Source organism: Pyrgilauda ruficollis, unplaced genomic scaffold (assembly GCF_017590135.1).
Source record: "Pyrgilauda ruficollis isolate IOZ18807 unplaced genomic scaffold, ASM1759013v1 scaffold9, whole genome shotgun sequence".
Lineage (NCBI taxonomy): Eukaryota > Metazoa > Chordata > Aves > Passeriformes > Passeridae > Pyrgilauda > Pyrgilauda ruficollis.
In genome coordinates, this window is record NW_024531043.1 from 6,470,582 (window position 1) to 6,485,343 (window position 14,762).

Below are 14,762 nucleotides of genomic sequence, written 5' to 3' on the forward strand. Positions count from 1 at the left end.
GATGAAAAGAAAAAAAGCCTGACTCAGTTTGCATGACTGACAATTAGAAAAAAGGCTTTTGGTCAGTTGAGCAAATATGATCTGCAGTCACTGACACATAAATGTGAAATCTCCCAGGGAAAGGAGGCACTTTTCAAAATAAAGTCACACTTTGAATTCTGGGAGAAGGAAAAGGCAGACAGTGGATCTTCTAATTCAAACATATTTTAAAAACCTACTGAGTGTTACTGCAACATCAGCCTATTACAGTTAGAAGACACAACCTATGCTTGCAAAAACTGTGTATGGAATGGTGCATGTGGAGCATGTGTTTAAGGAGTGCCCATGAGAGTGCACCATGATAGAAAGCTCCCAAGAGGAAGAACTTCCCTAAAACAACATACATAGATCTCTGCAAATTCTCACAGCTCACATCTGAAACACATAATAGCACCAAATACTGGTAATTTACACCTATCCTCCAGATGACAGTTTCTGTCCAGGCTGTCTTAGTGATTCAGGCAGTACATGAGAGTGACATCTGGTTTCTGCCAGAGTCTCTGTTACCTCAAAGGGACACGATACCGTCTTTCAAAATATTGAACCAATTTGTGTACAAGAAAGAAGGAGGATTTAAGACATAATCAAACCTGGCACTACTGACTTTTGCATAACAGCATCCATGGAAGCAATCCTTCCATCAGAATTTACTTGTCTGAGTACAGAGCAGGGTACAGGAGCCACTGCCTCCTCCCACTGGCATGAGGAAGTGAAAAGCCCACTGGAGAATTCTGAGCAATGAGTCAAACACTAAATGCAGTGAAGGGAACATACAGAAACCCCTACAAGAGCAACAAGAAGAGAGAGACCACTGAGATCCCAACTCTCCCATCCAAGGTGACACCAGCAGGGTAGTGATGTGTCCTTACTTGGCTGAGCAGTCAATCAGGAATCAGTTATAAGGTACCTTACAAGTAACAGCTGTGATTGCTGTGCACACACACACGTTGAACAGAGTACCAGACTTTCAGTCTTTGCCTCTGTCTCTACAGCTCAGTTAATGACATTATAAAGCACCTTCCTGTTTCAAAAGATCCCTCATCAGCTTGTACCACAACAAGATCTTGCCACTGCTGTGCTTCAGAGACCGTCAAAGAAAAACACTGGGGAAGAGACCCTTGAGGACAGAGTATTACCCCAAGACACTGCTGAAACCTGAAACAGATGAGGGCTGGTATTTCTTGCCCACTGTTACCAGATTAATCTTTCACCTGCAGGACTTACCACTTCTGTTTGCCCAACCTGTGATAAGCTGGAAATTAAATCATTTTGACAGCTATAAAACGTCAGTTTTAAAAACAAAGTATTTGTTTTAGCTAGTACCTTACCTACAGCATCTGCTATTCATTGCCATATTAGTGCACCCACAACGGGAAAGTAAGATTCCTTACTGCGGTGGAACAATGACGACACCAAGCTGCAGGATGCTAAGTCCAGGAGCCCCCATCTTATCACAGCACTTGTGAAACTGTATCCTCCAGCTGCAAGAACAGATCCAGAGATGATTTTACAAAACACCTGGGGATGCATTTAAAACATCTGAAATAAGGAGGGCAGGTAAGCCGGAGATGACCTTCCAAGCTCTGTTTGCAAACATTTGCATGTAAATGAAACCTTACAGTGCTGTGAATGGTACAGTCAGGAATTCTCATATGGCAAACTCTGTTACTGGCAATGATTCATCAGCCTTTCACTCAGAAAACCTGACCTCCATTCTCTAAGACCTCACAGAACATTCTGTGGAGATTTATTAAGTTTTGTCAGGCTTCATGAAGACATGGTGGTGAATATGGTGTGTTTAGGTGTGCCAGTCACTGATCTCACAAACACAGATGAGGCAGTCTTCAAGACAATGAGTATCTGGTGGTAACTGGCTGTTACCTTCAATCCATGGGTGACTCTTCATTATCAGGATTTTCTTCCATTCCACAGTACCAAATGTAAATTATTTGGCACATCCTCAAAGCAACAATTTCTCATGTCAACCAAACCTCATACATCGCTACAATTTAGTTTTCTTTAGAAAAGATTTAGAAATGTGCAATCTTTGTAAAGTTACGTAGATTTTATGACTTGAGAAATGTTAGTAACTTTCCAAATGGAAAAGCTATCAGCAAGTTCTGTGCTCACAGACTTGCTGGCCCTTGAACAGTGATGCAGATATCTTTTCCACAGAAATATGCTTGTATATTAAAAAAGAAAAAAACTCTATGATCTACAGTCCAGGGTTGTGCTAGAACTCCAGCATATGGCAATGAGTCAAAAATGTTCAGCTTTACTCATTTATAAGATATTTCAATTGCCTCTCATTACCACTGACCTTTTACTAACACAGAACATTGACCTGAACTGGGGTTGAATAATCCCCTGCCACAGAAAACTGCTGCTGCAAAAGCCAAAGAATATTTGAGATACCTGATGTAACAAAAAGATAACCAATGGCACATATATTCTTTCCAGGCATGGTTTATTGAAAACACACCAAACTGTTATCCTACATACCTGGTTTCTAACAAGCATTCTACTTGTCTGCATTATGGAAAGATCCTATCATAGTAATAATACATTCTGTCACGGTAATATTTGTTCTATGAAAAGCATAATCCACCTTTTTTCCCTCTCCATACTTGTAAAATCAAACCATTCTAAGTGTTTCAGTTTATAGTACAGTGTAAATACAATGCAAAATCCCACCAGTCTAATCTACAGAGAGAATGTTGAGCAGTTATTACAGAAAACACATTGTTGATTTTTTTAAATTCTCCTACCATGAAAATTTTAAGGCACATGATAGTTACAAACACATTAGCTACTAATTACCAGTAAGCTTCTTAGTCTAGTTATTTTGTTTTTTTCTGAACAGTAAGAACCAGATTGGCAGGCCTTGTAGTATCTGCACTATCTTCCTCCTCACCTTGGACTTCAGATCATCCTAATCTGATGTCAAACTTAAAACAAAGGCTCATAATATCTTCCCCTTAAATGCACTAGGTTAGTTACTGTATCAGTAAATCAGAGATTTTCTCTGTCAAAGATAAGGAAACACCAGATTTTAGGGGCATCATAAGGAAATTTTGCAAGAAACTACACCTATATAAACACTTTCAAAAACTCCACCCCAACAGCACAAACCTGCTGGCTGAAGATATTGGCACACTGTAGGTTTCACTGAGCCAGCAGTCGCTCAGCAGATGAGGCTATAACCACTCCTATGTGCCCATTTGGCTTCTGAAGCTTTGCTTACTCGAGGGTTTGACATGTGCACCTCCCTCACAGGTAGCTGAGCCTATGCTCAACCTTAAGGCAGGTAACAGAAGGTAACTCACTACCTTCAGTCTCATGGAACTGCTCTAGGAGTGACAACTGCTTTGCCTAGCATAAGGCTTTCCTGCTGGAAAGCATTACTGAAACTTCTCCTCAGAGCTGGCACACACTTAGGAAACTGCTGTAACAGACATGCCACCCCTGGCTTTTGTCATGTGTCCCTGACAGCATGTCAGTTCCTAGTCCCCAGGGGCATCTTGGCAACAGAGACCAGATTTGCTTTCCTGATAGAAGCACATTGAGAACCAGAAGGTCTGAGCATGTGAGAACACATCTGGGATAGGCAGCAGTTATGCCAGAACAGAAGACACTGAAGACTGGGACCTATGGCTGCCCAAGCTGTTCCCTAGGGAGCATTTCAAGCTGACAACACACCTTGAGTTGTATGTATGGCTATATTGCTACTTAAATCCACAACAGAACCAAAACGTCTTACAGCCTTGCCTTTTTGCTCTCCTCCTTGGATTCTGCAGACCTGCTGACTGACCTGGGAAGCCGTAAAGCACAACTGCTCTCACACTTACTTGATGCTTCTCCAGGGGAGTTGGCACACAGTGTTCTTTCAACTTGCACAGCTCAGTGAAATCGCCTGGGAGATATGTGAGCCACCTTCCTGGGAAGAAGGTTCTACAGTAATCACATGCTGTCAGAAGTCTTCCTCTCCCCCATGTTATCTCAGCCCTGACTGGGCCATCAAATTTCCTCCTCCTCTTTATCAGGAGTCTTGCAACACCCTCACTTCCTTCCACAACCATCCCTCCCACTACAATTTCTGCAGGTAGAAATCTCTTCTATCCCAGCCCCTTACAGGCATATTCCCTCCTATTTTCACAGTGGAGTAAACAGTAAAAGAGGAGGTCACATACCTGAGCCCTAAAGAGCACTGCCTGCCTTTTAGCAGGAGACTCTAGACCCTACTGCAGCATTAGTCAACACACACTGCCGCTTTCCCTTCTTTACATACAGTCCCTGCTGCCAAAATACAACAATGACGGGTTCATACACCCACATTCCAGAACAGCTCAAACAGCCAGTCACACTTGTGCCAGCAAGGGGAGAGGAGAGGGCAGGGGTGGGTACACATCCCACCAGTGAGCCCCTGGCCATAGACAAAAAGGACATTAAATCACCAGACCTGGTTCAAGGCACCCTGCTTTGGACCTCAGCAAGTGGGCTGAGAATACAAGGTGATAGTCTCATGTGCAAATCATCCCTCAATCTGTTTTCTTTCCTCAGTATCCAAATAACAGTTTGTTGAGAAGAAAAAACCCTACAGTAATGTTGAGGATGAGTTATTGCTACATACTTGGGAATTAGTTGTCAATGTAAGGCATGGGAAGGGTAGGGGTTTGAAGTGTGATTCCCAGTGGAAGCCTTGGCCCATCAACTTCTTGACACACCATCCTCTGATTTTCTGCAGCAATAAACCATGTTGTCAGCTCACAACTCTGCTGGCTGCTGTAACACCCCCAGGAAAACAAAGAACAGTTTGCTACGATGACCTGGGCAGCCAGTGCCATCTAACTTGATAGGGACAGTTCAGGGTGCAGTGTAAATACAAAAAAAGACTTTTGGGAGAAGTGAGATGGGGTCTGAATCTGCTTCTCAAATATCCTTAGTGTTTTCAGCCCATTAATGACACAGATGAATGCAGACTCCAAACCCAGACTCTGAGTGTCCCTGTAGTGTCCCAGTAAGAGCCATGGGATATCTAGGAAGTCATGATCATAACTGGCCCCAGTCACTTCACTTGCCCCTTCCTGCGGTTTTCTCTGTTAACTTCTTGCTGGCTTTGAAATATCTGCACAATAACTAAATCACAAAGTCTTAGCAGAGACTCCTTTCAACAGTCAGGTCTTTATTTTAAGTGAACTTTTTCTCAGACTCCTTTGGTAAATATATGGTTTGAAGTAGATCAGGGACAGACTGACAGCACGGCCCTTCTCTTACACTGTTCTAGTCAGCTACAAAGCAGGTTCCATTGCTAATTACTGAACGTTTTTAAAAAAATCCTTTCATATACAAAAAGAATACACCAAGTACATAACCAAAAGTGATATAAAACTCTTCTGTGTAGCTTGGTTAAAAGGGTCTCCGCGTATTGGCAGAACAAGTATGAAAAGAGCACCATTGATATAATATACAGTCAGACAATGTATCTGGTTTCATTGCCACACCTTATGTCTACACAGAGAGACAGTGCCCCGACACAGATAGTCACAGGTGCCTCTCTTTGCTTCCCTTGATCCGCTGAGCATCTTTGGCCCAATAGGACTCTCATGCAGGTGAAAAAACAAATCTTTGTTATATTGATTTGCTCCAAGCAACTTCACCTTCCCCAGGATCCAGAAGTGACACTGCAACGTATGTGGAAGATGAGGGTCAAATAGGGAGGGTGCGAAGCAGCACACATATCATCCAAATCACTGACAGCTTCTGGCATCAGTCTTTTTCCCTGAATCAACAAATGCTTCCCTCTCCTGCAAACTACTTTACATGGTTTTGTTAACCTATTCTCTGCACAACAATATATATATATAGATATATAGACTTCTTTATTTATTTATATATATGTATTCATGTCAAATTTTTAATATACTCAAGAAGATACAAAGCTCTTGGTACTTGCTTTTTTTTTCAAGTTTTTAAATTTTTTTTATACAAAAAATGCAATGGTTACTATTACAGTAATATTTTGGGGGAGGTGAGATTGTTGGATACTTCCCCTTTTTAGTTACAAAAGGAATGGCAGGCACTGAAAACCGCAAATGATGTTTGCTAGACTCAAGGATGTGCTTTCCAGTCACACCGTTTCTAGGAGCTTGTTTAAAACTAAATGTGGCAATCAAAGAACAGTGGCAACCAAGTAAAATCAGCAAAAGTCCTCTCAATGCTGATACTGAGACATTTGCTTTCTGTTCTCATCTGCTGCCCTCCCTTGACCAATGCCTGGAGAAAATCAGTGATCTGAAATAATTTAGTTCCCGGCATTTCCAGATACCACATTTGCAGAGTACGTTTTCTTGAGGTAAACATGCCCCTACAGAAGGCAGGCCTTGGCATCCTGGAGGAGAGCTGCTGCACACAGGTGATTTTCATGCCACGTGAAATATGCAATCTCAAAAGCAACGGAACACAGAAACCATGACAATGATTTTAAAATGCCAAACCAGTTCCCTTTGTGGCATTTTTCATCAGGATCTTTAGCCCAAAGAAAACATGGATCCAACACTGAAAAATTTACTATCAAATACAAGTGACAAACCCATCTCAAATTTATAGGTGTTCAAAATGAGACATCCTACAAAAAAGCTCCTATTACCTTCAATGTCTTAACAGCTATGGCAAAAGTAGTTCATCATCATCAATGCAACAATGATACATTTAACATGTAAAAGCTCCTTATTGCAATCTTTGAGAACATGAAAGTAAAAAGCCAGCCAACTCCATTTCCCAGCACGTATTTCTGAACCAGGGACACTGAAACCTTCCATAAACTGCTTTTCAATATGCAGAAATAAAAACAGAGACATTACAGAATTCAAAAGGCAGAAGTATTGTACACCAGATTATAATGATAATATAGCACTGTGATTGATATAGCTTACTCTAAAAGCAGATTATACAGCTTGCATCAATTTTGTCATCCACTCTCCAGTTCATTTAACTAGCATTTAATAGTTTTTGTTCTGCATTTTCTCCCTTCACTGAAATCCAATAAACCCACTCAACAGTCTTGCACCTTCTGTGGGAATAAAAAAGAAAACCTAAACATTTTTCAGAAAGCCTTCAAAAACGTTAAGAGTCACAGTTCAAAAGAAATCCCCCAAAACAAAAACCAAAGCAATGAACCCCAAACCAGAAAAGTGCTATTCTCCTCAAGGCTACACCTACGGTATCATTTCAAATACCCCACAGTTCCTCTCTGGCTGTGAAGCTGCCGCATGATGTGCGCTTCTCCAACTTGGCACCATCCACACGTAAGAGTCACCTAAGAACGCAGCCAGCTACATGGAAGCTTGGATTCTCTTTTCTTGCTCTTCTTGCAGGAGTGGGAGGGAGGGAGGGGGAGGCGGCGGCTGTTTCTGGTGGGAATGTCAGGGAGTTAAGCAGCAGAGTGTCTCGCTGTAAGGCATCGTGCTCCGGGCGATGGCACTCGGGTGGGTTCGCTCCCCACGCCCTCCTGGGACCTGCAGCCCTCCCAGTCTGAATGGCAGTGGTGACTGATGAGATCTCTGGGTCGATTCAATGTTTGTTTCTCCCCCCTCAATTAAAAAAAAATGTGGTTGGACTTTAACCCTGCAAAATAAAGTCAGAACTGATTAATACCAGTCATTAGCATGGCATTGGTGATCTCCATCACCTGTGGTAGGACAGTGACTGGAAATGCCAACCTATGCCAACACATGGGCTCCTTGAAGGGCATGTCTGGGAGAAAATGAGCACAGACTTAAGTTTTTCTAAGTCAGAACCCCCTTGTAGGGCTTCACCTCAGAGCAGAGTGCAGGAGTGAAGGAGGCACCACAGGCACATTGATGTGCCTGAGCCACCATGGCTGATCAGGCAGCGCTGAGCAGCTGTTGGAGGCCAGTGGTGCCAGGACCTGCTCTGTGACAGCACCTCAAAATGCTGAAAATCCTCCTCTAGGCAGGTGCTTCCAACCAGAAACAGAAACCATCTGCTAACACCTTGCATTTCTACTAGATTGAAAGGAAGGAGGGGAAAGACTATCCAGCACCACCCAAAAACATACAGGAATTTTCTCTCCCACTAATGAAAGGGATTTCCATGTACAATTATGGGGGTGGATAACAGTTCATGGTTTGGAATTTGGGCCTTTAAAGTCTCTTGCCCACTCTGATGGGAAAGTTGCTCAGTGCCTTCGTGACAGTCACTGAAATTTTCCTTTAGTCATAGCCAGGGGCAGAACACCTGCTGTTCCAAACACAGCATCCTCTGACAAAGTGCCAGAAGGTATCACCAGGGTAACTCAAGCAAGACAGCAGGACACAGATTAGCAGTGGCAGGAGTGAAGGAAGGCCGGTGACATTACTGAGGAACTTGGCACACGGCAAAGGCAGACAACTAGAACACAACAAAAAGGCACCTTTCTTTAGTGACACACAAAAAAAAAAACCAAAAAAAAAAAGGAAAAAAAAAGAAAAGTGGGAGTTGTGGGTCACTGTTTATTGTGTAACCAATATAATCTCTCCTTGCAAAGTAACTCGTGTACAGTCAGCAGCTTTCCTGCTGTAATTCGTGGGAACCTTAAGGGACATCCAAAAATAGTCAAGGATATGTTTTTTTCTTAAGTCTCAGGCTAATCCTTATAATGAGCATTGAGGGAGAAAAATGGTTGGAATCAGGAACACACTACTCAAATTCATTCCCATGGCCTAACAGCAGAAGTATTTCACATTTCAGCTGACAACTAATCATTCACAATATTAATTTTCTGCCTGGTTATTTGACAGGTTATTTTTAATCACACAGTGGTGTTTGGTTGCGTTTCATTAAAGATACACTGAATAGTACAAACACCACTTTTTTTTTCTTCCAAATACACTTTCATCTATCTGTAAGTTAGCAGTTAGATTTGAAGAGATCCCACAGCTATACAAATCATGCACAAGAGAAAGTTATTCACTAGACCCAATTACCATTAAAAGGACCTACCATGCATGCAAATTAGACCCAAGAGTCAACAGGCTGGGGTTTAATGTCACGGGCATCCACCAGATTCACCGAAGCCCTGTTACTCCTGTTAATGTTTTTCCTATTTGTGTCATTCTGCAGCACAGGGTGAGGAGTTAAAGCAAAACAGAGCGGATTAATCAAACAAAACCACCAAACAAGTCAGCTTAAAGTAGCACAAGGGAAAATTAGTGGTAGAGAAAGAAACAAGATCAGCAAAGGCACAATACTGAAAAAAGCATCTGCAACAGCCAAAAGGCCACACTTCCCTGGATTCCCAGCCTCCCTTGAGCTTTCACACAGCTCACGAGCTACAACCCCCACAGCCACATTTCTGTTTGGCAGCAGAGAGGAAGAGCAGCAGCTGCTCAGCTCTGCCCAGGTGAGGGCAGGGCTGTGCACACCGTTGCTGTGTACAATAGCCTGGATTCAGGCTACCCCCAGGTGCTCAGAACCAAGAGGCAGCACAGGCTGTGGGTCACACACTGTTGAGGTGAAATGTTTTTTCGCTTTTTCTCATAAAAGCAAAGCAGCCACTTGCTTAACTCTGGTTGTGCGTCACTTCGGTCATACACTGGAGTTGGAGCTGCTTGAAGTGATTTTGAGGGTTGCATTGGACCACTTTAATGAATTTTGAGTAGAAAAGATAACAAGTACTTGTTAATTTTCCTACCTTATCCTATTTTCCTTAAAAAGACATTTTTTGCCAAGCTCCTATTGATCAAAATTCTTACATAACTTACTGCATCCATTCCTGCTGCATCCTTGCAAAAATGTACTTGAACTGTAATGAGGGAACTAGGTAGTTTATTTGACTGATACTGGCTCAAGCAAGACCATCTCTTGCCAATTGGAGGAGAGGGACACACTGTAGGACTTCAGTAAGCAGCTTTAAAAAGTCCAGGCAGACTGAAGCCACTTTGCCGGGTGTACCTTCTTGGAAAGGCAGAACACAGCAGGAAATGCCTGACTAGGCAAGTTAAAACAGACAAGCTGGTGCAGTCTTCCTGGTTTACCATCTATGGAAGTATTTTTCTCCAAATCCCATATTTTTTATTTCCCTGTTCAATGATGGTGGGTTTGCCTTTCACCTCACTGAAGTTTAACTGTTTCCCCTCAACATGAATCACCTGGATTTTCTGGTATTATCAACGATGTGCTGAAGGTTATTAAGGACAGCCTTCTGCAGACCAGCAATAGTGTCTCCTACCACTGACTCTTATTTCAATGAACCCTCATTTTCCTTCTCGAAATTACTTCCCCCAGGGAAAACCCAAGCTTGTGTTAAGGCCAAGGAGAACTGGTGGCCACAGCATTAACAGACTTTTTACTCTGAAAAGGTAGAGAAGTGCAACAGGAATTACACAGAGTGTACCGAGCCACATTTGTACACAGCCCATAGTAACAAAAAGCCTTGTAAAGCAAAAATTGTTTTTAATTAGAAAGCAGTCTGAATTTGTACTTAGAAGACACACACATAACTGTGCATGTCTCTTCTTCGCTCTCCATCTCCCTGGCCCATGGTCATGGTCCACCGTCAGGACTGTGAATGAGTGTTGCAGAAATGAATACTATTCACCACACTGCTGGACATGGACACACAAGTTCACACCTATTTCTCATGATGAAGACAATAAAGCAGCATGACAATCTGAAGAGACTTGTCAGAACGAAGTCTGAGCACAGTTACACAGCTCAGGGCCAGGGAATGCTGCCTGGACAAGGGCAACAGAACAAACACCTATCTTTACAACCTCATCCATTTACAAGAGTACAGCAACTAACTGCACTTGCTCCTGCACTGGAAAGCAACATTTTGTTTTTATTTCTAGTTAGCCAAGTGCTAAATTACAAAATAATGCCTTTATGTGAAATAAAAAAAGGCCCTTTATACAGCCCCCTGGGGAGTGACGACCCTGCGTTTCTGGCTGAGGACACTGGACTCCTTTCTTCCCAGGGCACTACCCAGCACTCAGCAGTAAGAGGGAGCTCACTTTTAAAGGTTCCTTCTCGGAAGCGTCTCCTGTGTTATCACTGCTCTTGTACTTGCGCTCCTTGTCTCGGTGGTCGATGGTGGAATATCCATCTGAGGAGGCAACACAACAGGAGGGCATGAAGTAAAAACAAGAGCAGAAACAGAGCTGATGCAAGCAGAATTGTTCAGCAAAGCAAAACAAACCACCACAACCCCAGCAGCCTGCTTCTCATGTGCTCCAGCTCTGAAATTTCATTTTTACTAGCTAAAAACAAACAGAGAAGTCTTCTTTTTATAGCACTGCCAGATGCTGGCACTCATTAGCAAACAGCACTGTTTTCATCCCAGCCTGCTGCACTTTTTAGTGCGCCCAAGGAAAGCAGCAAGTTGTCATCTCATGCCCTGTGGCTAATGAGCTCCAAATTCAGCCCAAATCCTGCATTCCTGGCTTAGCAGCCTGATTAATTGGCTGTGTTCATTCTCGGAATGCTCTGCAGCCTGTTCCCACTCTTCCTGAGCCTGACTACTAGCAGGACATGACAATAATTTGGAAGAGTCCCCGTCAGAGCACTGAGAAAAAGGGCCTGTCGAGTTGGAAGAAATCTCAATGCAATCCCTGCTGTGCTTGGGCTGTCTTTCATTATGAAGCAGCACCTGTTGGTGCCTTTTCTCCTGACAACTAAGGAACTGCATGAAAGCATGATGAACACAAGGAAGAAAACTGTGAGAGGGTTTTATAAAGAAATGGCTGTAATTATTTCAGAACCTTTACTTTGAATCATTGTCAGACAATGCAAAACTTAATTTATTTTCGTGATGCATCAGATTTCCCTCATTAACAGTGACAAATAGATCCTTGCCTGCTCTGCTTTGACAGCATTGTAATCTGGAGTAAACAACACCCGAATTTATACCTCCCTGTAGGCTTTTGTTTTCCCCTATGTAATTGAGGGATCATTAACTTTTTCTTGTCCTGACAAACTGTGTTTTTAGAATACCACAAAAAGTTTTACATAGACTATCAAAATGCCTCTCTTTCGGGTTTATTACTTGCCTGTAAAAGGCTATTAAGGAAAAATGAGTGATGTATTTGTGGGCTTCTCGTGGCACTGTTTGCCCACATGACAACTGCACACAGAGCCAGGTCAGGATGAGAAAAGCTGCAGTGTTCTGTGTGCCTCAAACCCAAGGGCACACAGACCAGCAAACAAACACCTGAGGCAGGATGTATTTTTGACATCAAGAGCAATAAGAGATGATTTAACCACACTGACCAAAAATAACTGAAGAATTCTGGAGTTATACATGTACTTCACAGATCATAAAGCATGATTTGCTACACAGCACTTAACTTACAATTACTTGTTGACAATCAAGATGCCTGACATTTTTAGCTATTCCTTTTGAACAAAAAAAGTAAAAAACCAGCTGCACCCAGCTACCCAGCCAGCACTTGTGGAGAACGCACGACCGATAATTCTCTTTCAAATGACAGGCATGAACACTGCCAGTAGGCTACGTCCTAATCTACAGATTCATCATTTAGTTAGGACAACATACTTCACAGAAGTATGTATTAAGTGATGGAAAAACAGAAAATCAAACTTTGCAGCAACTGGGTGGTAGCTTTTTACAATCTCATGGTAACTGTACTCACAAGGATGTAATGGATCACTTTGCATTTTTGTAGTGCCATCGTCACAGATGATCGACAAACACTTCCAAAAGGAATTGCCAAGACACAATGGAAACCTTTGAACTACCCCCAGAAAGCAACAGCCACTAAGTGAAGGATGGCAGCTGTGATACTTCCCAGGGAGCAAGATCATTAGTAAACTGTAATAATAAAAAATAAAAAACCAAAACATATCTTTAATACTAGGAAAAAATTAAAACTCCCACACTTAGCCAGGACACATCAGCAAGAGGAAAATTCCAGTTTTGCAGCGGCACTAATCTGATAACAAAGAATACTCAAGAACTTTGCCCTTTGCATCTGAACTCCAACATATTGCATTTTGTCCTCTGGGCCCGTGGCCTGCACACTGACTAGCACCTACATGTCCAAAACCCACACACTGTGCTTGCCTCTGTCAAGATAAGCAGCAGCAGAGACAGGAAGTTCATGATTTGATCAAATAAAATGAGAAATACTTTGAAAGAGTCTGCATTAGAGAAGTAATACCTCACTGCCCTGAGAACAACAGCTCTGCAAGAAGTTAGAAATCTGCAGTTAGAAAACTGCTTCTCCCATGTTTCATATTCATTTGAAGAGGCAATCAGAATTAACTGCTTCTGTGGCATAAATATCTGTATGTATCTTGCTGCTCCAAAGTTTAAGTACATGACTCTGAATTGATACAATCCCTTGTATAGACCAAAGTTACTTTGGTCAATAGAAGAATGTCCCATCCTTGGCTTGTTTACTTCCCTCTCTCGGCATCCTGCTTGCTGTTGTCTCTATTGCTTCTCTATCTCCCCTTCACTCTACAGCAACATTTTTATGTCATCACAAATTACAGGACCAAATTCATGCCTGCCACTGTCAGTCCATCTGTGCCCTCACACAGTTCTCAACTTAAAAAAGATCAAGCCTCTAAACCCATCAAAGAGGAGGAGGGAAAAGGAAAAGTCATGCCTAAAGATGGGCATGAAGGACAATGGCATTTGAACTCTCTGTCTCTGGTCTGAACAATTTCATCTCCACAGTGCTCCTGTCTGAGTGCCTGCAGTTTAACTAAGGCACACACAGAGTTTTGGAGGATTTGGCACACACTGGAGATCTCTGTTCTGCTGCCCCTGCAGACAGCTCAGGGGCAGGGCCCCAGGCACATGGTGACAGTGGCACTGCTGCTCTCCAGCCTGCTGGAGCTGGGGATACCTGACAAACCTGATTATCCCATGGTAACTCGTAATATGGGTTTTTTTGTGTCTCCCAGCACATCCACACCCTACCCAGGCTGTTCCAGTGCCCCAGACAGCAGGGGCAGACTGTCCCAGACTGCTCGAGTACTGTCAGCTGATGGGGAACGTATCCTTCTGCTCCCTAACCAATGACAGCAAAGTGATTTCCTCTGGTGAGAAGGATGACTCCTACAGCATTAGGAAAGAAGCTGAGACAGCACCAGCAATTTTCTTTTTGTGATCCTGAAGCAGAGCCGATGTGGGTTAATGGGAAAGGCCCAGGCACCAGGACAGCCTGAACACTGGAGAGAAGAACCCACAGAGGAGAGGCAGACAGGTGGGGATGTTCTGGAACCATCAGTCTTGTATGCATGTACTCAGCACGGGATGAACACTGGGCTGGAAGGACCAGTTCATTCCGGAGTGGAAAAAGAACAGAAATTCCAGAACACAACAGTCCACTACAAAGATAAAATCTGAAAATAAAGTCTAGAGCAGCCTTCTCATATTAATACGCCCATAAGACAGAAAACATGCAGCATTTGGAAGAGCCTGAAGAAAAGAGATGAAATACTGTTATTCCAGTTCCCTGGAATTAAGGATAGTAAACTGGATAAACGAAGTTGTGTTATTTCAGAGGTCAGCTGAAAAGAGACTAAAGTCATAGTCGTATCGAAGTAAAAAGCACTCAAGAGCTGGAATCAAGAAAACTTGACAGATCTCATCTTCTAAAGGTGATAAAAAGACTGGAGAACAGCATGGCCCAGGGAATCTGCCTGATGGTGTACATATGCTGTAAATTTGCATTTTGTTTTGTGCTCAGGGC

The 14,762-nt window shown here is 42.8% G+C and overlaps 2 protein-coding genes across 6 annotated transcripts in view; one reads left to right on the forward strand and one right to left on the reverse strand.

The window, feature by feature from the left end:
* The window catches only part of COMT (catechol-O-methyltransferase), a 52,201-nt gene that overhangs the window by 23,510 nt on the left and 13,929 nt on the right, over positions 1 to 14,762 (forward strand). The window contains exons 5-6 of one of the 4 annotated variants that reach the window (XR_005956924.1): positions 1,399 to 1,596; positions 12,723 to 12,739. Coding sequence is in view for 2 of the 4 variants with exons in the window: in XM_041488488.1 (XP_041344422.1) it covers positions 1,399 to 1,446 (48 nt within the window). In the remaining 2 variants the exon portion in view is untranslated. Of the gene's footprint in view, positions 1 to 1,398; positions 5,978 to 12,722; positions 13,964 to 14,762 lie in introns of those variants that run through there. The other 3 variants (XR_005956923.1, XM_041488489.1, XM_041488488.1) reach the window with 3 other exon arrangements.
* Positions 6,024 to 14,762, reverse strand: part of ARVCF (ARVCF delta catenin family member) — a 135,839-nt gene continuing 127,100 nt past the window's right edge. The window contains exons 15-17 of one of the 2 annotated variants that reach the window (XM_041488479.1): positions 11,052 to 11,143; positions 9,040 to 9,153; positions 6,024 to 7,662 (exon numbers count right to left, since the gene is read on the reverse strand). In XM_041488479.1, coding sequence (XP_041344413.1) covers positions 9,052 to 9,153; positions 11,052 to 11,143 — 194 coding nt within the window. In that variant the 3' untranslated portion in view covers positions 6,024 to 7,662; positions 9,040 to 9,051. The remainder of the gene's footprint in view (positions 7,663 to 9,039; positions 9,154 to 11,051; positions 11,144 to 14,762) is intronic. The other variant, XM_041488480.1, reaches the window with a different exon arrangement.